This window comes from Taurulus bubalis (genome assembly GCF_910589615.1).
Source record: "Taurulus bubalis genome assembly, chromosome: 2".
NCBI classification, from domain to species: Eukaryota; Metazoa; Chordata; class Actinopteri; order Perciformes; family Cottidae; genus Taurulus; species Taurulus bubalis.
In genome coordinates, this window is record NC_136590.1 from 11,462,381 (window position 1) to 11,482,779 (window position 20,399).

At 39.9% G+C, this 20,399-nt stretch overlaps 1 protein-coding gene across 1 annotated transcript; it reads left to right on the plus strand.

The window, feature by feature from the left end:
* Nucleotides 1-739: 739 nt before the first annotated feature.
* fra10ac1 (FRA10A associated CGG repeat 1) lies at nt 740-15,984 on the plus strand. Its single transcript, XM_079235245.1, has 14 exons — nt 740-778; nt 1,207-1,286; nt 1,534-1,626; nt 2,638-2,683; nt 2,942-3,018; nt 3,200-3,283; nt 3,397-3,481; nt 5,672-5,717; nt 12,558-12,671; nt 13,482-13,524; nt 13,841-13,983; nt 14,193-14,243; nt 15,131-15,215; nt 15,803-15,984. The coding sequence occupies exons 1-14, from the start codon at nt 761-763 to the stop codon at nt 15,843-15,845; spliced, it is 1,008 nt and encodes a 335-aa protein (XP_079091371.1). The 5' UTR covers nt 740-760; the 3' UTR covers nt 15,846-15,984.
* Nucleotides 15,985-20,399: the final 4,415 nt, after the last annotated feature.

The window sequence follows — 20,399 nt, forward strand, 5'->3', positions numbered from 1 at the left end:
ACAAATAAGTTGTATGCTGCAGACGTGAAAACAAACAAAAAAGCGTAAATTCCCGTGAGAGAGAAAGAGAAGAAAGAGATGGAGTGAGAGAGAGGGAGAGAGAGAGAGAGAGAGAGAGAGAGAGGGGGGGGGGGGGGGGGGGGGGTCAAGGGCCCCAAGGTGTGCTTTTTATATCAGCACTGCCAGCTATTATTTATGCGCGCTTCAGAGCCGCGTGCATGGTTAATGAGAAGCAGCTATTCATGAGGCTCTGTGCACCTGCTTCACTCATTCACATGCTGCATCTTTTCTTCTCCGCCTAATGGCATTAGTGTGAAAATAAGACGGGTTTATATACCTCATGCTTAAAAAAATAACCACGACATTGTAATTATGTGATAATGTGGCTTAAGAAATTATGGCATTTAAAGTTTTTTTGTTTTTTTTTACTCCTACAACATCTTAAAACGCATACAATGGATTTGTGAAAATGATGTGATGGGATAACATACAGGATACGGGACAACACAACACTGCATTTCATAAATAGATGTACTTTTGAAGAAAACACATCATGAGAGCCATTCATACTCTTTAGAGTATTTGTCTTTGAATACTTGAATTTATGTCAAAGCATTTATTTTCATCCAGTCTCTCAGAATAATGAATGCAGCTACACTCAACGTCATCATACAGCGATTCGCTGTGCTACGTCATCATACGGCGACGTACTTTTCATTTTGTAAACATTTGTGAGCTGAAGACTAAAGTGGGGAAACTCATGGATAGTCTTGTGAAGGTGACGTGTATTTTAAAGCCGAAAATCGGTTTTCTTTCCCCCCCGATGCAAACACGTTTAGAAGAACATTTAGTTTAGCTTCGTGGGTTTGTCGCTTGCCAGTTAGCATTACACGTTAAGTTAGCCAGTTGCCCACAGGGTTGCCTGCAAACGTTGCTCTCTTGATTCCTTACTGTTTTTGCTGGCTGTAGTTACGCTTCAAGCATACGGCAACGTTTGACCACACACTATCTCTAAGTTTAGTTCAATGACTTGTGCCAAACCAAATGTATGTGCTTTATCCTTAATGGTAAAGCCCGTTTCAAGTGACTTAGCAGAGGCAGGAGGACTATATATGATCGAGTACAGATACTTGAAATGGCTCCTTGCAGTTGTTCTGCTGTGTGACATCTACAAGCGGATGAAACGGGTTCATGTGGTTTCCTCAGGTGCACGGAGGTGGCGGCTATGACTCGGACTTCAGTGATGACGAGGCGCAGGGAGAGTCCTCAGAGAGAGGCCTTAAAAGGTACGAGTGTACGACTGTGGACTTATTCATAAGCTCGTTATTATATGTATCAATTTAATCAATGATAAGAGTTGAATGTAAATGCATGGGGTTGTTTCTGAAAGTCCAAAGTCATGTATCTAATATACAGTATTTTGAAGAAACAAAAGTGCTCTCCATCTACCATCTCTATGTTTGTCTCCAGTAGCTGACATGTAAACTGGTGTCCACTAACAAGCTTTCCGTATTTGTTTATTTAATTCTTCAGGAAACACGAGGAAGAAATCTTACAGAAGCCGTTCCAGAAAAGTCGGCTCTCCCAGAAAGCTCACCGGAGTTTCCACTCGAATGAACTGGACAGGTGGTACTGCACACTTGTAGTGAAATACAATGCATTCACACCGCTTCACTTGCATTAGGCTAAATTCATTTAAATATATTTTTCATCTTGATACCAAACAGTGATGGTGCGAAAACAGGATTGTACATATCTTCAGGCCAAACAGTTTCATCTCGGTTTCATCAGACCAGATTCTTGTTTCTCACGGTCTTCTTTAGGCGCTTTCATGTGTTTCATGGAGAACAGGCTTGAGTCTGGCCACTCTACCCCAAAGCCCTTGGTCACGTCTTTTACCATCCATTCCCTTTGAATTGCTCAGTTTGGCCAAGTGGCCCGCTCTATAAAGAGTCCCAGTTGCCTCACACAATCCTGTCTCTTGAGCTCTGCAGGCAGAACCTTCAACCTCAAGGCTTGGTTTATGAACTGATGTGCATTTTCATTTGCAGCTGTGCGACTTTGTATAGACACTGTATTTAGACAGGTGTGTGCCTTCCCAAGTTATGCCCAATCAATTTAATCTACCACAGTTGGACTCCAATCAAGGTGTATGTACATCTCTGCTAAATTTCAAGCGTCATAGCAAAGAGAAAACCCTCTTTTCACTTGTTATTAAGGGGTATTGAGTGCAGATTGATGTAAAAAAGAATACAAACAATTTTAGCTTAAGGCTAACAACAACATGTTTTAAAAGTTTCGGGGTCTGAATACTTTCTGAATTAACTGTATATGAGTCATTTTAAACATTTTATGTTATCTATAGTCATGGCAGAGCCTCCTTCTCACTTCTGTCATGTATTTTTAAAGCTCATCTCAGTTTTTCCTTTCCAGTCATGTGCAATTTACACGTTCACATTGAATTCTGATATTATATATATATATATATATATATATATACATATATATATAAAATCAGAACATACACACACTCAACGTATGAGTGTAACACACAATTTATTTTTAAACAAATATATGGCGTCACCATATTTATCTAATCTTTGTTTATCTTTTTCGATAATTAAATTCTGTTTTCAGAGAGGAGGCCAGGAACAGAAGAGCTCACCTGATATCATTGAATGCTGTATCCTTTGATAATTTGTAATTATCTTTTTTTTTTTACGATGTCAGTTTCTAACGATGACACAGGTTGATAAAACTGCAGACATTACGCCATATACATATGTTCAAACAATCATATAACAATAATTACATTATAAATTAAGTTTGGTGTAGGTCAAGTGCTTAGTTCCCTTCAATAAAACAAAAGAATTGTTTTGCAGTTCAAATCGAGCAAAAGGTGAGATTCAAAGAGAGACTGACCTTAAGCAGATGTCTTCAGTTTGAGCGACATAAGAAGTTCGTCGGTGACTACATCCTGTATTATGGAGGACAAACGGCCGACTTCAAACGCTCTGCGTAAGTGTTACGTCTCACAGTCGAGCTTGACTATCGGCCATCTGCTGTCACTCGAGTCTAAAACTAATGTGAATATGTTAACTATTGGTATTGCATTGTTTTCATTTAACAACATTTTTAATACCAATGTATCCCAGTTTGTCCTTGTCTGCCTTCTCATTGAATCTTGTCATCCCCTCAGAGCCAAAGACAAAACAGATTTCGATGTGCTGCGTGAGAATCATCGCTTCCTCTGGAGGGACGAGGACGAGGAGGACATGACATGGTGATCACTCATTGTCAGCTCCCCATACGGGCTGCTGTAATATTCAGTGTGCTTTTGATTATTTCGCTGTTTCCGATGAGAATGTCTTGACTTCTACATTACATCTGTTCCAGGGAAAAAGAACTTGCCAAGAAGTATTACGACAAGCTGTTTAAAGAGTACTGCATAGCTGACCTCAGCAGATACAAAGAAAACAAGGTGGGATGAGTGACGCATTATTCAGCTGAAACAGAAATACAGCAGCAGTAGGCGTTTAGTTGATATAAGAATTAGACCGCACATACAGCAACAGGTGGCTCATGATGCCTGGCGATTAGTGACTATGTTGAATACAGCAGCTCACCGTTTTGATGTTGCACCATTTAAAATGCTGAAATGAGAAGCCAGTTTCAGACAAGAAAGTAAAGGATGTTGTAGTTTTTTTAATTATTTTTTAGGCGGTTGACAGAATCCAAATGATCACATACGTATGCTATGTGCTTCATTCGGAGGCTGCTGACAATCAACATACACAGTGTTGAGTAATGGGGAACAAATACCTCTGGACACAAAAGAAAAGAAAAATCTTTCATGTTATTGCACCTGTTACAGAAATTCAGTTTAGTGTCATTAGTCCCCAAGTAAAATGTTGTTGTGGGTATAGCTAAGAAAAAGGTGAAGGTGAAAAAGAAGTTATTATACCCACAGAATGTAGAGAAAGAAAATAATAAAACGAGCATCGACACCTCAGCCATCCCGGACACTCCTGCCAGGACTGGGCAAGATGCTCCTCTTCTGCACTAAGCTCCAAAATCACAGTATAACTCAGGCACAGCCTTCCACCACCACTGATCCATTTGAGATAAATGTCAATGGGTATGATACGTTTTGGCACCGGACTGCATCTCTAGTGTCCACTGGGCCATTCTGGTTTGAGGCCAGGCTCTAAAACTGATATGTTAAACCCGAGGGCTGCGTGTTATGGCTCCATAGCTGCACTGTTTGGTTTATTGACGCTGTGCTCCAATTTCTTTCAAGTGTGAATGTGAAGTTGCCAAATCTCCGATAGGTGACATACCTAAATAATACATTATACTCCAATTGACCTATAATAATTAGAGGCACTATAGTTTTTTTAATTATTATTATTGCTGCGAGGGCAGAAGGCAAAACAGTGATGATAACATAAACAATTATATAGGAACAGATTGAAACAGGAATTAAAGATGAATCAGACGAAGATAAAAAAAAATGCAATAACAGAATCAAACAACAGATATAACAACATTATTGTTATTACAAATATGGGACACTTTTCTAAAGGCGGCTGTGGGGCACACGTGTGTATGTGTACGAGTGCATGTATTTTATTTAACTGACAGAAAAGAGACAGAAGAAGAGGGAAGCCTCAGCAAAAATAATAAAATACATAATGATACAAATAAAAATGATGGTAATAATACAAATAATGAGTGTGTATATATATATACACTCATATATATATATATATATATATATATATATATATATATATATATATATATATATATACACACAAATTCAATTAATAATAACAATAATGGTACATTATCTAATAAATACATTAATCAAAAAAATAATTGAGGCACTATAGTTAAAACTCAAAACTACATAATTCAGATTTCCTCACACATTATTCACATTTGTTACTGATTCCACATGCAGTGATGAGTTGCGTTATTCACACAAGTTTAGTCACTTTTTGATCGGTTGTGTTGGCTAAATGAGGAGTGACAGCATGCAGATGAATCACAGAGAGGATGCTATGAGAGCGACGTCCAGGCACTGGCATGAACACTAATGATTGCATCATCTGTTCATTGATGCTTGTGCACATACCAGCCCTTTAGCCCTGTGCGGTGTGGGGGACACTTAAAGTCTGCTCCAGAGGAGCTTAAGCAGCTCCAGAGCTGTAATGTTTCTCAGTTATATTGTTTGTTTTAGGTGTTTTTATTTTTGCTGCAGAACCAATGTCCCACTAGGGACACATAATAAATGCACTTGACTTGACTGCGGAATTACTCTTACAGTAAGGTGTAAATGTGAATGCAAAGTATCCTTTCACTAGAAAACACGACAGAAATATATATATATATATAAAAAAAACAGTATGTACATAAAGATATACATCCGTAATCTTAGCTGTTTAAATCCTCTAAAAAGGTTTTAAATTTGGCCAATAAGATTATTATTTCTGTAGCTTCAGACCAATACAATTCATTATTCCGCTGAAACAAATGCTATTAAATGCTAATAACTGTTCTGGTTAAGTTATGTTAGGATTCCTTCAATTAATCTTGATTTAAGATTCACAAGGTTAAAACTGTAATTCATGCTCTGTATTTGTGTTATTAAATTTGTCCCCAACAGTTTGGATTTCGTTGGCGGATTGAGAATGAAGTGGTTTCTGGCGAAGGTAGGCCATTACCCGACATTATACTCATTTTGAGTTTGTACACTTCTACTTTTTTTCCATTTTTTGTGCTTTAATCGAAACACTATGCAGTATACATTTACATTTTATAGTTATCTTACTTACAGAAACTCTGAAAATATTCTTGTTAACTAAACAGTCACCGTTACTTCATGAAGGTATTTACTTTTGGCAAGCGCCGTTCCCAAATCCATACATACCCATTTTTAGCAGGTTTTAGTGTGTAGTTTTGTGTAATTTACTGTTCGTATCAAGCAGTTAAGTATGCCGATTCCTTTTTTATGCTGACTTTAAAAAGTATAGTCTAGCATAGATTTAGAACACATATTAGGTTTCTCCTGCCAACTTTCCCATAAAACAGTTTGCAACCTTCTCCACTAGATGGCGACAGAGATTTATTGAGCTATTTACACAGCCGTACATAAAGTTCAGTGGGTACTTCCTAACACAAGCCTCTGTTGGTTTGTTGCATTTCACTTTGACCTATTACTTTTTACTTGAGTTCTCATTCAGTATCAGGATTGGTTAGATCATTCAAACAAACGGTCCCCCAAAGCTAATACGGTTGGTTTCCTGTTAATTATTTCTCACACCGAAAGAGAAACCTCATTCTACCTCTGCACTTGTGACGGAGCCTACTTTGCCAGATTGGAAGTGCTTTGATGATTAATTGTTCAGGATTAGTACAACACCTCTCTGTCTACCGCTCCTTCGTGTGACTGTGACAGTGACAGATATTTATAGGTTTACCTGGAGGGACAATATCAGTTACTCAGTAGGATAAACCTGCCTCTGCAGCTCATTGATATGCTTTGAGACATACACACACATTTTACATTTTAATAATTTGCTTATGTTTACATCAATGCAGCCTCACTGTATTTCTGAGAAAGCTGACTAAGCCAATATATTGTTCCAGATTAAGACTGTAATCCTGGTCTCTGACAGTTCACCCCCTGTAGTAATACTCTACAGGAAGTGGGATTAGGTCAGGTCAGAGGCACTTCACTTCAACTGTCACGTCTGTGATTTGTTTACATTAATGATTCCCTCAGAAATACTTCTTAAGCACTATTTACAGCACGGGACACTGAACTCTCCAGTGAAATCAATACTAATCTAATCCTGTGAGGTAGAACCAAGGTCTACATTCAGATGGGGAGCAAAATCTTGTGCTCACTGCAAGTCAAAAGTGTTAATGTTCCAAGTTAAAAGGTGTAAGAAGTGTTTAGAAGGCTTTCTTATTCAATTAGTTACACCTGGATTAAACACTGTTTGTCCAGGTTCAGGTGTGGTGCTCAATCCACTTCCGATTACAGATAAATTAGACACTAAACAATGCTGTTTCTCCCAATTAAACTGGCCTGTATCATATGAAGGGGCACTGCACTTCCGCTCTGACACTTTGGAAATCATCCACTAATCATTTCCTGCTATCTGTGCACTTCAGGTCATGTTGGTATTAGGCAAGGCTGTCTACACTTCACCCGATCAGGTGGATTACAAAGAGTGCTGACCTTCATGCTTCATGCTCACCCTCTTCCCTTTCTGTGTGTGGTCCAGAAACATTCATTCCTCTGAAAGATTCAAATTCATTCTTCTAGTTGTGTCTTAGGGAAAGAGAATGACGTTTTTGGGCTATAAAAGAAACACCTATAAACAGACCGTAGAAGGTGCCTGGTGGAGCTTTTTATGGAAACAAACTGAAGTTATAATTACATTTTTTTAAAGGATAAAACTTTTTTACCAAAACGCATTGTGTGTATTCTCGAGGTCTAAAAAACACGTTGAATGTATGTTCTTCCTCATTAAACATTGGCATTTAATACTGTGAATCCAACACAAATCGTGGATCCCTGCTGAACAAAAACATTGCTCGATTGCGCTACTAGTGGTCAAAAACTCCTCCCATGGTATCTTTAAGTCATTTAGCCAAAGTCCATGTCATTTATTTATTTTGCAATGCTCACATTACTCATCAGCACATAAGGTAATAATATATCTATTTAGCCGAATATCTTCTTTGCCTCCAATACAATGTAATTAGACTTTTGTACAGCTGACATCATGATTGTCATGGTGTCAGCTGGAGGAAAATCAAAGAAAAGAGGCAATCGCCTCAGAGTAGTGAGTTCAAATTACACATCAACATTGTCATTAAGCTGTGTTGTTGGGTGCCTGAATTGATTTTGCACACATTTGAGATGACACACTGTGGTTATAGGCTTTAGTAAGCTACAATATCTGTAAAGTGTTTTAGATATTAAGAGCAAATGTTGACCAACCAGCACAGCTGTGAGCTGAGATCACCGCTCACGCAGAAGGCTACATTATTAGAGAGATGGAGAGAGATGTTGCTAATAGCATACATTATTAGTGAGATGAGGAGATGGCTCACTGTTGGGCTTTTTTTCTGTCCCCATCAAACATCAAAGTATGGTAGAATTAGAAAGTTAAGTAGAGGACAGATGGCTACTGAGTTAGCTTGCGGATTTCACCATGCTGTCATGCAACACTGGTTCCAAAAAATGACCCAAACAGGCTCTAGCATCGTGCTTTTCTAAGCTGATAGGAGTGTGTGGATGGAGCATTACGTTGTTTAGTTTGACTCATTCAGCAAAATGGCTAAAATTAGATATTTCCACCATGCTTTCATCCAAGAGTTATCCTTGGTACAGAAAACGAGCCCACCAGCTAACACTGCCGCTAACTAACTAGCCCGCTCTGGAGCTCCCGTTTGAACCCTCCTCCTGGCGAAGTAGCTTGCCAATGGCCTGGAGGTAATATGGTCCTGTTGGTTAACGTCAAATGTATCTTTAGTGTCTTTACGCTGGAGGAGATGGAGTGCAGGGAGTGTTTTTTTTTTCTTCTTCCGTTTCCCTTCTCGGCTTGAGTCTTGCTGTCAAGAAAGGGTCAAAGGCCAAAGGCAGTTGAAGCCAGGCTTATTTTTGGTGGGCTTTCTGTCAAAGAAAATGGACTTGGCTTATCTAAGTGTTACTGATTTTAACACGGTTGCCACCACACGCTCACTGGCATTTCAGGAATTAGATTTGACCCACCTCTGCTGCCATTGTCTTTATGATGCAACTTTAAAACTGCACTGAGACATTATAGTTTTTATAATCTGTGTATTTCTATATATTTTTTGCAATTTGTTGTTATTCCTACCTCTATTCATGGTCGGGTTCATAAACTGCATTTAGACGCTAACAAATGGTTGAGAATATGTTTTGTCTCTCTGACTCGCTCTGAAGTTTCGTTTTGAATAAAAATAAAAGTGATTGCCCAATTTAAAGGTTCGATCCTCTTAGTGCTTTTAAACAATTGCTTCAGCATGGCCTGGCTTTTAACGTAGACGGGATTTGTATTTTGAAATAAAAATCCTGGGTTTCGTTGTGCCAGACAAAATGAATCAGTCTCTGAAAAGTAACTGAGTGTATTTTAAGTGTTAGAAGTGATAGCTCATTAGCCCACAACGCTTACAGAGTTGGCCAGTCTACCAATAGATACTGCCAGCATCTCTGTTTTTATTGTTTTAATGTGTTTCTCTGTGACCGTGTATGTGTGGCACATTAAAATAAAATAAATATGAAGTATTATATATAATATTGCAATATTTCTCAATAGTCTACAAAGGGAGAGGTCTTTGGACACACCCTATGAAACATCATCTCACTAGTATGTCATGCTCTTTAGTCTACTTAGTTGCTGGACAGGATGCTGGGAAGTAAATGCATGTTGCAAAACAGAAAAGAGTATTGAACTTCAGGTCAATAGTCTGAACCGCTTGCCAATGGGCAAGACAGACATAAAAAGGCTATATCTGATCCAGAGTCAGAGGTGAGACGTTGTGGTTGGATAAAGACTTTGGGGCCAGTTACTTTCCCCATATTTGAAAGATATATGGGGGGCAGTGAGTGTGGATTGTTCAGTGTTTCCCACAGGCTGAGAATTTGTTGCAGGTGGTCGACCCCGAGGGGGGGAGGGGCGGTATCAAGAGACGACTGCAAAACAGCACTGACTTCACAAGCTCAACTGCAAACTATTACACATGAAGGCAGCATTCTAACATATCTTAGAGTCTGCACTTAAAGGACACAATCCATTGTTCTGGGGAGCGGCAAATGTATGTGTTTGTATATTGGAAGTGGACGTAGTCACCGTGACGCCACCTACTGGTTTTCTGGACTGTGGTTTTGAAGCCTTGAGTTCGGCGAATCGGCAGTCGCAATCTTGGATTACAACCAGCTGGCTTCCTGGCTGTAGCTTCATACTTAACAAACACACATGAAAATGGTATTGATAATGTCTAACTCTCGGCAAGAAAACAAATGATAGTATTTCCATAAAATGTCAAACCATTCCTTTTAAATGAGATTATTTTTTTAAGTCAACTGGTGTCGTGTAACACATATCCTCAGAGTTTGCAAACAACCTGACATGCTATTAAGTAATTAAGCAATAGCTGAGTCTGAATAAGCCCCATGAGCTTTGACGAGCATATTAAATTGTAAAATATTAAATAACAATAATGATAATGTGTCCTTTGAATGTTTAACAGTAACTTAAGCGTGAATGCAAAGTGAATGGCTCAGGTGGTCACTCTTAGTGAATGGTAATCAAGAAGCCATCTGGTGGCATTAGCAGCCATTGACGTAGGACCGTAGTTTCCTTTCTTAATGAGTTTACTCAGCCAAACTGGTGCCAGCTCTTTTCATGGAGCACATGAGGATCACCTGATGTGTGAGGATTCCCCAAACTTGTCAACAAAACAGTGGCGATCCTAACAGACCCAGCTTTTAACACTAATTGTTTTTTATGTATGTTCAATGACGTGTGGCACAATGTTCTGTCTTCATAGATCAGCACCAGTAAAAGTTGTGCTTGTTAGCATTCATGTGGGACCAGGAGGCGATCAAAAATAAGTGAAGAATCTTTTCCTGACCTTGATTTGTATTTAGTTTTTGGCATTTATTTTGACAAAGAAGTTGCCTCGAAACACATTTATATTGACTCCACAATACAGTATATCTTATTCTTTTATAATCGACACTGAGCTGCTTCTCTGCAGCAACGAAGGGAGTCGGCGCCTCGTTCAAGGGCATGTTTTGTGATCAGGCTTCTAACTCTTTACAGATACAAAGCTGTTGTGTGTAAGAATTTCAGAGGTATTTAATTGAATTTCTTATGTGATGTTGGATGTCAGTGCGATTGTGATTGACACATTACTGATGATGGTGGAGGCTCTCTTGGGTCTCCAGGCACCGGTCACTGCTCACGGCGTCACGCCAGTACAGATGACGTATAGATGATGGCCCTGTTCCAAGTCCCACCCACCACTCAAAGATTTAAAGGGAGATGCGACCATTTAAAGTTTCTATTCACTTGAAACCTTTTGAGTTTATTTTGCTGCGTGTGACGTGTTTTTAAACTGTAACGGTGTGGCTCTACGGCAATGTTGGTCAGTTGATTGGCTTTTATTCAAATTGAAATATCCCAACAACTCATTGTATGGATTGCCATGACCTTTTGGACAACCACCATGGTCCCTATGTATTATAATTCACTTCTCCATCAGCGCACCATGACGTTTGAGTGAAATAAGTAAAAAATATTCAGCTGCATTGCCATGAAATTGTGTAGAGACGGTCATGTCCTCCTCTGGGTGAATCTAAAGGTGCCGATGAAAATTAAGTGTTAATTGTTTCAATGCAGTTTGTTTCAATGTCGTTACTTTTCTGTTAGAAAAAAAAGACGTGTGAGTTTATGTTGACTGTAGATTCGCTGTCATTGAGTTGTATATACAATATGTTAAAAAGTCATGTAGAGCAATAATGTTTAAAGTTAACCTTATGGTGTCCTTTAGAAAAATGTACAGCTCAATATTCAGCTTTGGAGCTGCACTGAAATATTCACACATCGTTATTTACACGAATAGAATTTCCAGGCCTCCAAAATCAACCTGGTCAACCTAATCACAACCACGTAATTGAGCCAGGGGAGTCTTTTTTAGCTGACGTCATAGATGCCTAATCTAATACAGCATGCGAGGAGAAAGTCTGCCTTTGGCCAAAGTGGCCCAAAGCCATGACGGTCAGCGCCACATCACATGGATGTCAACACAGTCTCGATCTCAGGGAAAGCATCCTTTCCTCTCACCAAGTAAGGAGCATTTCTCGCTCCTGTGCCAAGAATGGACTGTGCTGACGCACTCGCTCCCTCCGTTACGCAGAGGGAACCCCAGAGACCAGATCAATGCCACCTTAAGCTCCTCTAGGGATAATAGGCAGGCTGTGCAGCGGCTGGAGGGAGGCCTGAGGGGATAAGGTGAGGCAAAGAAAGGGAGATGAGAAAGAGCGGGGGGATAAGGAGGAAGGGGGGTGGAGAGAGGCGGAGGGGGGCCAAGGAGAGCAGCGGGGTTTGAAGGTTGCCTGATGGAATCTGAAGCCTTTGGAGATTTAAAGTCTGCATTCCTCAATCCTAAAATATAACATTAGCTTTTTTTTGCTCTACCATTTCGTTCTACTTGCATATAATGTACAGTATATACATACAGTGTATTTGGTTGGGATTTTTTTTATCCCTTACTTTCCTTTACCATACATACTGCTTCTTAAACACAATAATATTTGTACACTCACTGTCCGGGTTCTGTGGCCTGTTTGATATTCTTGCTTATTGATTATCAACAAATACAAAATGTATTTGCTTGCGTACATCCTAAATTGCTGCAGATAAGAGATAGATGGCTAAAATATCATGTGAATGTCACTGAAATACATGCATATATGTATACAGCACATGTGCTCTTTTGTCTTCCAGGTCAGTTCCAGTGTGGAAATAAACGCTGCGAGAAGCAGGAAGGCCTAAAAAGCTGGGAGGTGAATTTTGCCTACGTGGAACACAGCGAGAAGAAAAATGCGTTGGTCAAACTCAGTAAGCTAACATCTATCATTATCTCTGGTCCTTCTTTCTCTTTAAGGTGTCTGTGTCTGTGTGGCTGTAGCCTAGTGGGGGCTTTCTAGTTTCAAGACTTGGCTCATAATAATCCTCCTTCAGGTATCATACTGCAGAAAATCCTGTTAGAATAATTACTGTAATTGGAGGACCCACCAGTCATGGTGAACTCAGTCGAGCAGGAAATGACCGGCTCTTTTAACAAGCTAGTGCAGCAGGTGATATCCAGACAGTTTTCTGCCCTTCAGCTACATTTTTTTTTTCCAATTTGTAATTATAAGTTATATTAATAATACAAAAATAACAAGTCCAATTTCATGACAATCCCAAATGTTGGGACAGTGATGAAACATCATCTGGTGAGACACATTTGAGAAAAACCTAATCTTTTGAATCCTACAAACTTTCAAACCTTAGTGTTTTATTATAAATGTCATTATAGAGGACATCTTTCTGCCAAAGTGGACCTCTTCTCTTTAGTTTATATAGGAATTATTTACCAGAATTACATCATGTTTCCATATATAAAATCAGGTTTTCTTGAGTAAAATGTCTACATACATTGATGTACTTTTATGTATATGTCCACTATAAAAATAAAAACGTTTATCGTCCTTCCAAATTGATCTTATAATGGAGGATCAGAAATTATAAGAAGTGCAATAATTAATCTCACAGCACCGTTATAATTGCTGTAATAATGATAACAATAGTAAAAACAAATACCCTTTCTGCAAACACCATCATATTTGAGTTGGTATTGATGATGCCATGTTGTTTCTATTGTAGGATTATGTCCTGAATGCTCCTTCAAACTCAATTACCACCACAAGTAAGTACTTCTCAATTTTTACATAGAAAATCTGAATAAAGATGACTGTAATCTTAAAAAGTCTGACATTAGATGTGCGATGCCAAGGCTTTTCACAGTTGCTTAGGATTTAAAAGTCCCTTTGAGTGTTCCAGCCGACTCCGTGACAAAATGTATGGACAGCCTTCATCTGTTTAAAACTCAGGTCAAGATCCATTCATGCGCCTCTGAAAGTGTCTTTGGTCCTCCAGGTTTAAGCTTGCCTTACAAATAGTGCTCTAATTGGCTGCTTTATATCCGGAATACTGTTTGTTCAAAGTGTACGCCTGTTTTGTAGGAGGAAGGAGGTGAAAGCAAAGACGAAAATCGTATCGGAGGAGAACCAGGAGCCACCACAGGAGACGAAGATGGAGAAGAAGGAAAAGAAGAGGAAGAGAACGTCTTCACACTCCAAAAAGCGCAAACACAAGAGACGCAGACGTAAAACGCCTTTCCTCTTCTGGACAAATAAACTGTCCCATTAATTAGGGCAGTAATCTGATCAGATGAGAACCGCCTGTGGGAGCAGCCTTGTTTATGTTTTTTGGAAATTACATAATTTTTCTATTGCATTTGACATAATTATTTTATAACGACTCCCACTTGAGTAAAACACATGTTATTTCGTAACTCTCTCTGTTTCTATCCAGATCCCTCCGCCTCTTCTAGCAGCTCAGAGGAGTCGAAGGACTCGGACAAAGGTAGCGTTTATCTATCCATCCATCCATCCATCCATCCATCCATCCATCCATCCATCCATCACTCACTCACTCACTCACACTGGGCAGCTGATCTACTCCCCAGGCTTCTGGGCTGGGACCCTCCTCTAAACTTGAGTGAAAACACCTTGACAACCCTTTCTGAAAACACCTCCATTAGCCCTGTAGGTAATAGCAAAAGACAAACAGCAGGTCTGCTTTTTTTCTCTCTCCCCATTCCTCTGGACTTGTCATTTTGCCCTTCACTGTGAGCAGCGTAAAATGAAGTATGTCTTTTACCCAGTGTCCCTGTTCTGCTGATTCCAGGATCTGGGTGGTGTTCACAAAAACAAACTTTCTCTGTCCAGGGTTAAGACATTGAGTTCAACATGCTGGGGATCCATTCACTACCACACTTACTTACTGACTTTCTTTTTCTTTTTTTGTCTCAGTTTTTGTCTCGCAGTTGTTGAAGGCTGAACTTGAGTAAATGTAGGAATCTGAGAATATCATGTAATTTGTGAGCGATACGGTCAAGGAAGGTTAGGGACTTTTAAGGTTATGGAAGAGAACTTCATATTAGGGCCACATCGAAGTAGACATATCATTTTTCATATAGCCTATCATATCACATATCTGTTTTTTAATCTACAACTCCTAGTTTTCATACTTATTTTCAAGGGTTAGTTTGCTACCTAAACATGAGCATTAGCTCAGATAAAATCTTAATTGGTTATTTCAAGACTTAAGTTTTGAGCAAAAACTGAGCAGGTCAAAAGAATTACTGCGAAGTAATGTACAAGGGGTACACAATGTACAAGGGTTATTGTTTGACCTTGTTTTTCCTTCCTAAAAGTGTGACTGACAGCTCTCTGAATTTCACCTACTAGACTCTGATGCTGGGGATCAACCAGAGGCCCAATCAGAAGGCGACCACTGGCGAGGACCCGCCCCCGCAGTGGAGGAGAAGTCAAGGTGAGGTTGCCAGCGAATGTGAATATTAAATCTCACCCAGTAAGCTGCTGTAAAACCACTACAGACAGTCTTTACCACTTAGCCTACATATGCGACTGATCTCTATTATAGCACAGAGGTAGACCACTTAGATACCCTGCACAAAGCAGTTTGAACTGTCAGGAAAGTCGTTAAACCTTCACCTTTTAACGTGCACCTGCACCTGTCAAGCTTTTAATGGCATGTGAATTGCTAAGAGAAAAATATTATTAAAGTTGTATAGCACAAGTACTACATGAACTCATAGAAACAGAACCATCATGGAGAACAACATGAATGAAACACAAGTATCACATTCATACCAGACTCATTTGTCACATTCAGTTCAGCCATTGAAGGCGTTCTGAGGTTTTGTCCTTTTTTTGTAGCCCGCCACTATTTATTTGTTTTCTGTGCCGATGTTGGTACTCCAACAAATACATATAAAAGCATTGCACTAACACTTCCAGTGAGTCAGAGGCCACACTTACAATGTGTTCAATGGTCTGTGTCAGCACTGTGCATGAAAGGAACTAACATTTCTTTCTGATTTTCTTTGGTAAATTTAGGGAGGAGGAGTTTGATGAGTACTTTGAAGACATGTTTCTTTGACTCTGCTGGTATCAGCGGGAAGCCTGCTGCGACTACACTTCCTCCTGCGTGCTACTGCCATTACGCATGTTCTGTATCGAGTCTTGTGTACTTGTTGGTTTATTTGACTGTTTTAGGACTGCTGCAGAAATAAACATGTTTACCCTGCATATGTCTTTCATCTACTTGTCTGTCAATCCCAGCAGAAAAATAATTGAAAATAGTTTGTCATGGTAGCAGCATGGCTCGAGGGATGGCAAAGATCGACTGAACATTGGTCCAGATTGAAATGTCTTCACAACTTTTGCTGGATTGCCATCACATTTGGTCCAGATATGCACGCTCCTTTGGGATGAATTGTAATTACTTTACGCCAACATCACATAAATTCCAATTTGTCGAATACTTTGGTTAGAGTGATATTTGCAAAACAAAGAAGCCTTTGTCACAGCAGACATTTTTGACTCATCATAGTAGCAAAAGGCACAGGTGTTTCTAATAACATTGATGGCTCCGCTCTCTTCAAGTGTCCCAGTCAGCCGTGACAGGGAGCCAGCATGCACCAATGAAACCAATGCAGCCATCGTTAGTTTCATTACTTACACCTGTGCTGCGCCTTCTGTGAATAGTTTGACATTCCCCATCAGCCTCGGCTGTACATTTAGTATTTGTCAAATTATAGATGCCAACATGCTGATGGGAACATGGTAAACCTCCTGCCTGATTAAAATGAGCATGTTATCAATGTCGTGAGCGTTTAATCAGCATTTCGCTCAAAGTATCTCTGTGTTACAGCTTAGGGAATGCGTCCATGCAAGGTTATACTTAAAACAAGTAAATATTTAAAACAGTTACCACAAATAAGCAGTGAAAGTAGTGCAGGGAAGTGCAAACCAAAGTGGCCCAATGCAGCTTGCATGTAAGGTGGGAAGGGAGAACCGGAGTGAGCACATGGGCCAGCTTTTATAGCTTAAAGCCCAGGTGAGCTCGATCAGCTGATGACCCTCCCATGTCAGCTGATTGCCTGGTGAGGTGAGCAGCCTCCATGACAGTTGGAAGGACGTGGCACATGGCTGCTAGTCTTATTGGAATATGTTAGAATTACATAAACCTTAAGTGATCTCTTCTTTTTTTTGCAGAGTACGTTCCTGTGCAAGGAAACAAATAATTGAAATAGCCATATCTTTAGTTCTAGTTACAGAGCATTCTGCTGTTACAAGGATTAGCTCAAGATGTCCCTCTGGCCAAGGGCAGATTGAAACGCTGCCTCAACCTCAACTCTCAGAGAAGGCAACTGTGTGCGCTTGCTGGGAGATTATAGACCTTGGCTTAAATGAAGACAGTTACTTTACCTCTTTCTGCTCTGTCTGTCTTGTTTTAACATCTCTGCTTTCTCGGGAGAAATGATTCATGGCACTGTTTAGCTAGCAGGTGGTCAAGTGCAGTAAATGGTGCATTGAGTAATAACAGACGGTTGTTTTTGAGTGGCGGTGGGATGTGATTTGGCCCTTGGCTATACTTGTACACCTGGTTGCGTTTACACTTGATCGATTGTTCCGTCAACATCTGCTTTCTCCGTTAAATGTTCTTGCCTTCACGTGTTGCACATTTAGGGCTCTTATGAATGTCCTGGGAGGAAATTATGAATCCCAAATAACAACTTTTTAAAATGTAAAGCTCCTATTCGTGCCATGTTTTAAGACATTTGTTTCTTATATGGCTTTTCAAAAAGTTTGAAGTTCTTAAAATTACATGATCTTTAACATTAACATTTTGAGATGGTGCCCTGTGAAGAGAGATGATTGGGGGTGACCAGCTTTGTACCCACCCACCCCTAAGTTACAGGTCATGTTGATGCAGTGGTTTGACACACTAGAGTGCTCTGCAAAATTATAGATTATAGGGCTTGTTGTGTGTTCTTTCGTCAAATGTTCCCGCTTGTCAGCAGAAACCCGTGAAGCGTCCTGCACTTAAGCTACGCACACACTGGATCGCACCGCTGCAGCATTGTTGCTCTTCATTTTTTACTCCTTTTTCGAGCAAAGTTGACTGTCTTCTAAATTATCGCATACTTGTTCAAACGATGACATGCACGCCACAGTTTTCTGCATGCAGAACCCGCAGACGGCAGGACGTTGAAGGAAATAGCCAGACAACATTGTATCGAGCAGGGATCAGAACCAATCCACTGATCCTCTTTCCCCAGAGGCTCATCCAGCTTTGGAGCCTCTAAGATCCCTGCACGATATATATGACTAAGAATGAGCGCTGGCGCAGTTAAGCCCAAGGTTTCTTAAGTTCATTCTAATCAGAGATAAAGTAGCACCTATTTTCATGTTGAGAAAAAGTGATTCTCTCTATTCTTGCTCTTCCGTAAATTCCTTTATTTGCTTACACATATTACATTTCATGACACTTACATACAGTAGAGGTAATCTTGTATGTCAAATGATAGATTTCTAATGTGTAAAAGACCATTGATGGGATAAGTAGAGCGTTATTTGGTATCTCACAAAGGATCCTGAAAGGAAAAGTGAGGGGCTATTTATATCACTGGAGAAAGATGTGTGCAGCAGGAATAATGAGGTAAATTAATGGTGAAATAGTGAAAACAGTTTGCTTTCAGGGAATGTTTCTGCACAATTAGGTCTCCAGTGACCACAACAGTTCCTCACTTCACCTCCAGCATCAGAAAAGGAGTTTCCAGGTAGTCCCAAAGCCATTCTGATTGGATTAAGTGCCTTCGATTGATGCCTGGTTAATTAGAGGAGAAGACATTGTGCAACAGGAAGTTGAGAGGTGCTCCTTGCCTTTGCCCCAGGTAGGTCATCTCTAAAAGTGTTTGGGGAATGCACTGTCAACTCAGATGCCTGACCACATCAACTTCAATACAGTTTTACAGGGAGATTCACACTGACTTCACATCACACAGCAGTTATTGCTCGATTGATCACACTGTTGCATCAGTTTAAAAAGAAACAGAGGACTTTGGCCTGTACCACCATACAATGGATCTATGGATCTGCCTCTGCCACATTTTAAACACAAATCATCTGCACATGCATACGAGGCTTTGGTAGCCTGCTTTCCTCCTCTGTAAGAAGGGTATTTAAAGTCTAAAGCTGTGTGGATCTCAAACGCTGGCTGGCAATCAAATCAAATCCTATCCAATCTTCTTACAGGAGAGGCAGATCTACGGTACCCTGTTTGTCTGACTTTGACTCTTGCCTCCTTAGAAGAAAGGTTGCTTTTTTGGTACATACTTTCAAATTAGTTTTACACTTCAGTTAATCTTACGTTTACACAATTTATATTTTACAATTTCTATGTAATTGACTATATACATGTGAAATCATGCACATTTAAAGGAAGTTATCTTTTTTTAATTGATATGGCTCTAAACACTGGTGTAAATTGTATGTATGTTACTTTTTTAGCTGTTGGTTTTCCAGGTCGTTGGACATAAGGATAACAGCTTACAGGTGTTTTTCAAAGCTGACAATAAAGTTGCACAAAGTCAATACATTTCCTAGATGCCCGAATGTGATTTTAGCGTGCATTTGCTCACAGATTCAGAACGCCCAAGTCACAAAACTCATCTCAAACTCTCCATGCGCGAAGACAGCTCAAGTACAAAATTGTCAGACAAAGAATCCCAAAAAAATATATGTGTATAGATAGATTGCATATTAAAATAAATACACCCTCACACAGTCCATCAGTGCCTTTTGAGGTAAGAGAACGTCAGCCCTTGTTGAATGCACGTTGTCACTCACTGTATCTGAGCTTCAAGGTTTGTTATACAGCACTAAAAAGATCCGTCACATTGCAGATTTCTGCTCTCGTTTTCGAGGAATGAATTCCACAACTCATGCTACTTTAAATATTAACCAAAAACAGAATATTAAACCCATCCCTCTGTTCCCAGTGAGTATAAAGTTATGAGGTCTTTGACCCTTCCTGCCCACCCGCCCTCCACTCATGGCCTGCCACTGCCAAAACAGCAGCAGCTAAGTGCATTGTGCAACCTACAGTACTACTACACTGTGTGGTAACTGACTGCCAATGGGAACACTGTGAAAACTATTGCTTTGGCATGCATACACACCACATATAGCACATGCTGTCCCCTAGTTACGCTATTTATACCCAAGAGTTCGACCTTGAACATTGTCTTACAGCTTATCCAACCATGGTTTCAAACCATCCATGTCAGGAATGTTTTGATTATTGCTATCGATTATATTAAAGGGAAATATACGTTGTCCATGTATATATATATTTTTTAAGTTCTTGGTTGCCTGATGGAGAAAGTTTTAAAAAAAAAACAAGTTTCTCTTGCAGTCCCAACATGTTGCTGACTCTTCCTTCCTTGGAGAATAGTAAGGCTGACTGCAGATGGGACCGCAGACCAGACCTGAATACACTAGATTAAAGTAGGCTACACTGAACCAGACCAGACCAAATAGGGCTGGAACTAGACTGCACCAGAGCGGACAGCACCTAACCAGAGAGAACTACTCTGGTGTAGATCAGACCAGACCAAGCTGGCCTAGTCAAGCTCCGACTAGACTA

Bases quoted from the DNA above. Each gene is read 5' to 3' on its own strand.
- fra10ac1 (XM_079235245.1), top strand. The intron at 2,684-2,941 runs GTATCCTTTGAT...AGATGTCTTCAG, and splicing joins ACCTGATATCATTGAATGCT to TTTGAGCGACATAAGAAGTT. The intron at 13,984-14,192 runs GTAAAACGCCTT...GTTTCTATCCAG, and splicing joins CAAACACAAGAGACGCAGAC to ATCCCTCCGCCTCTTCTAGC.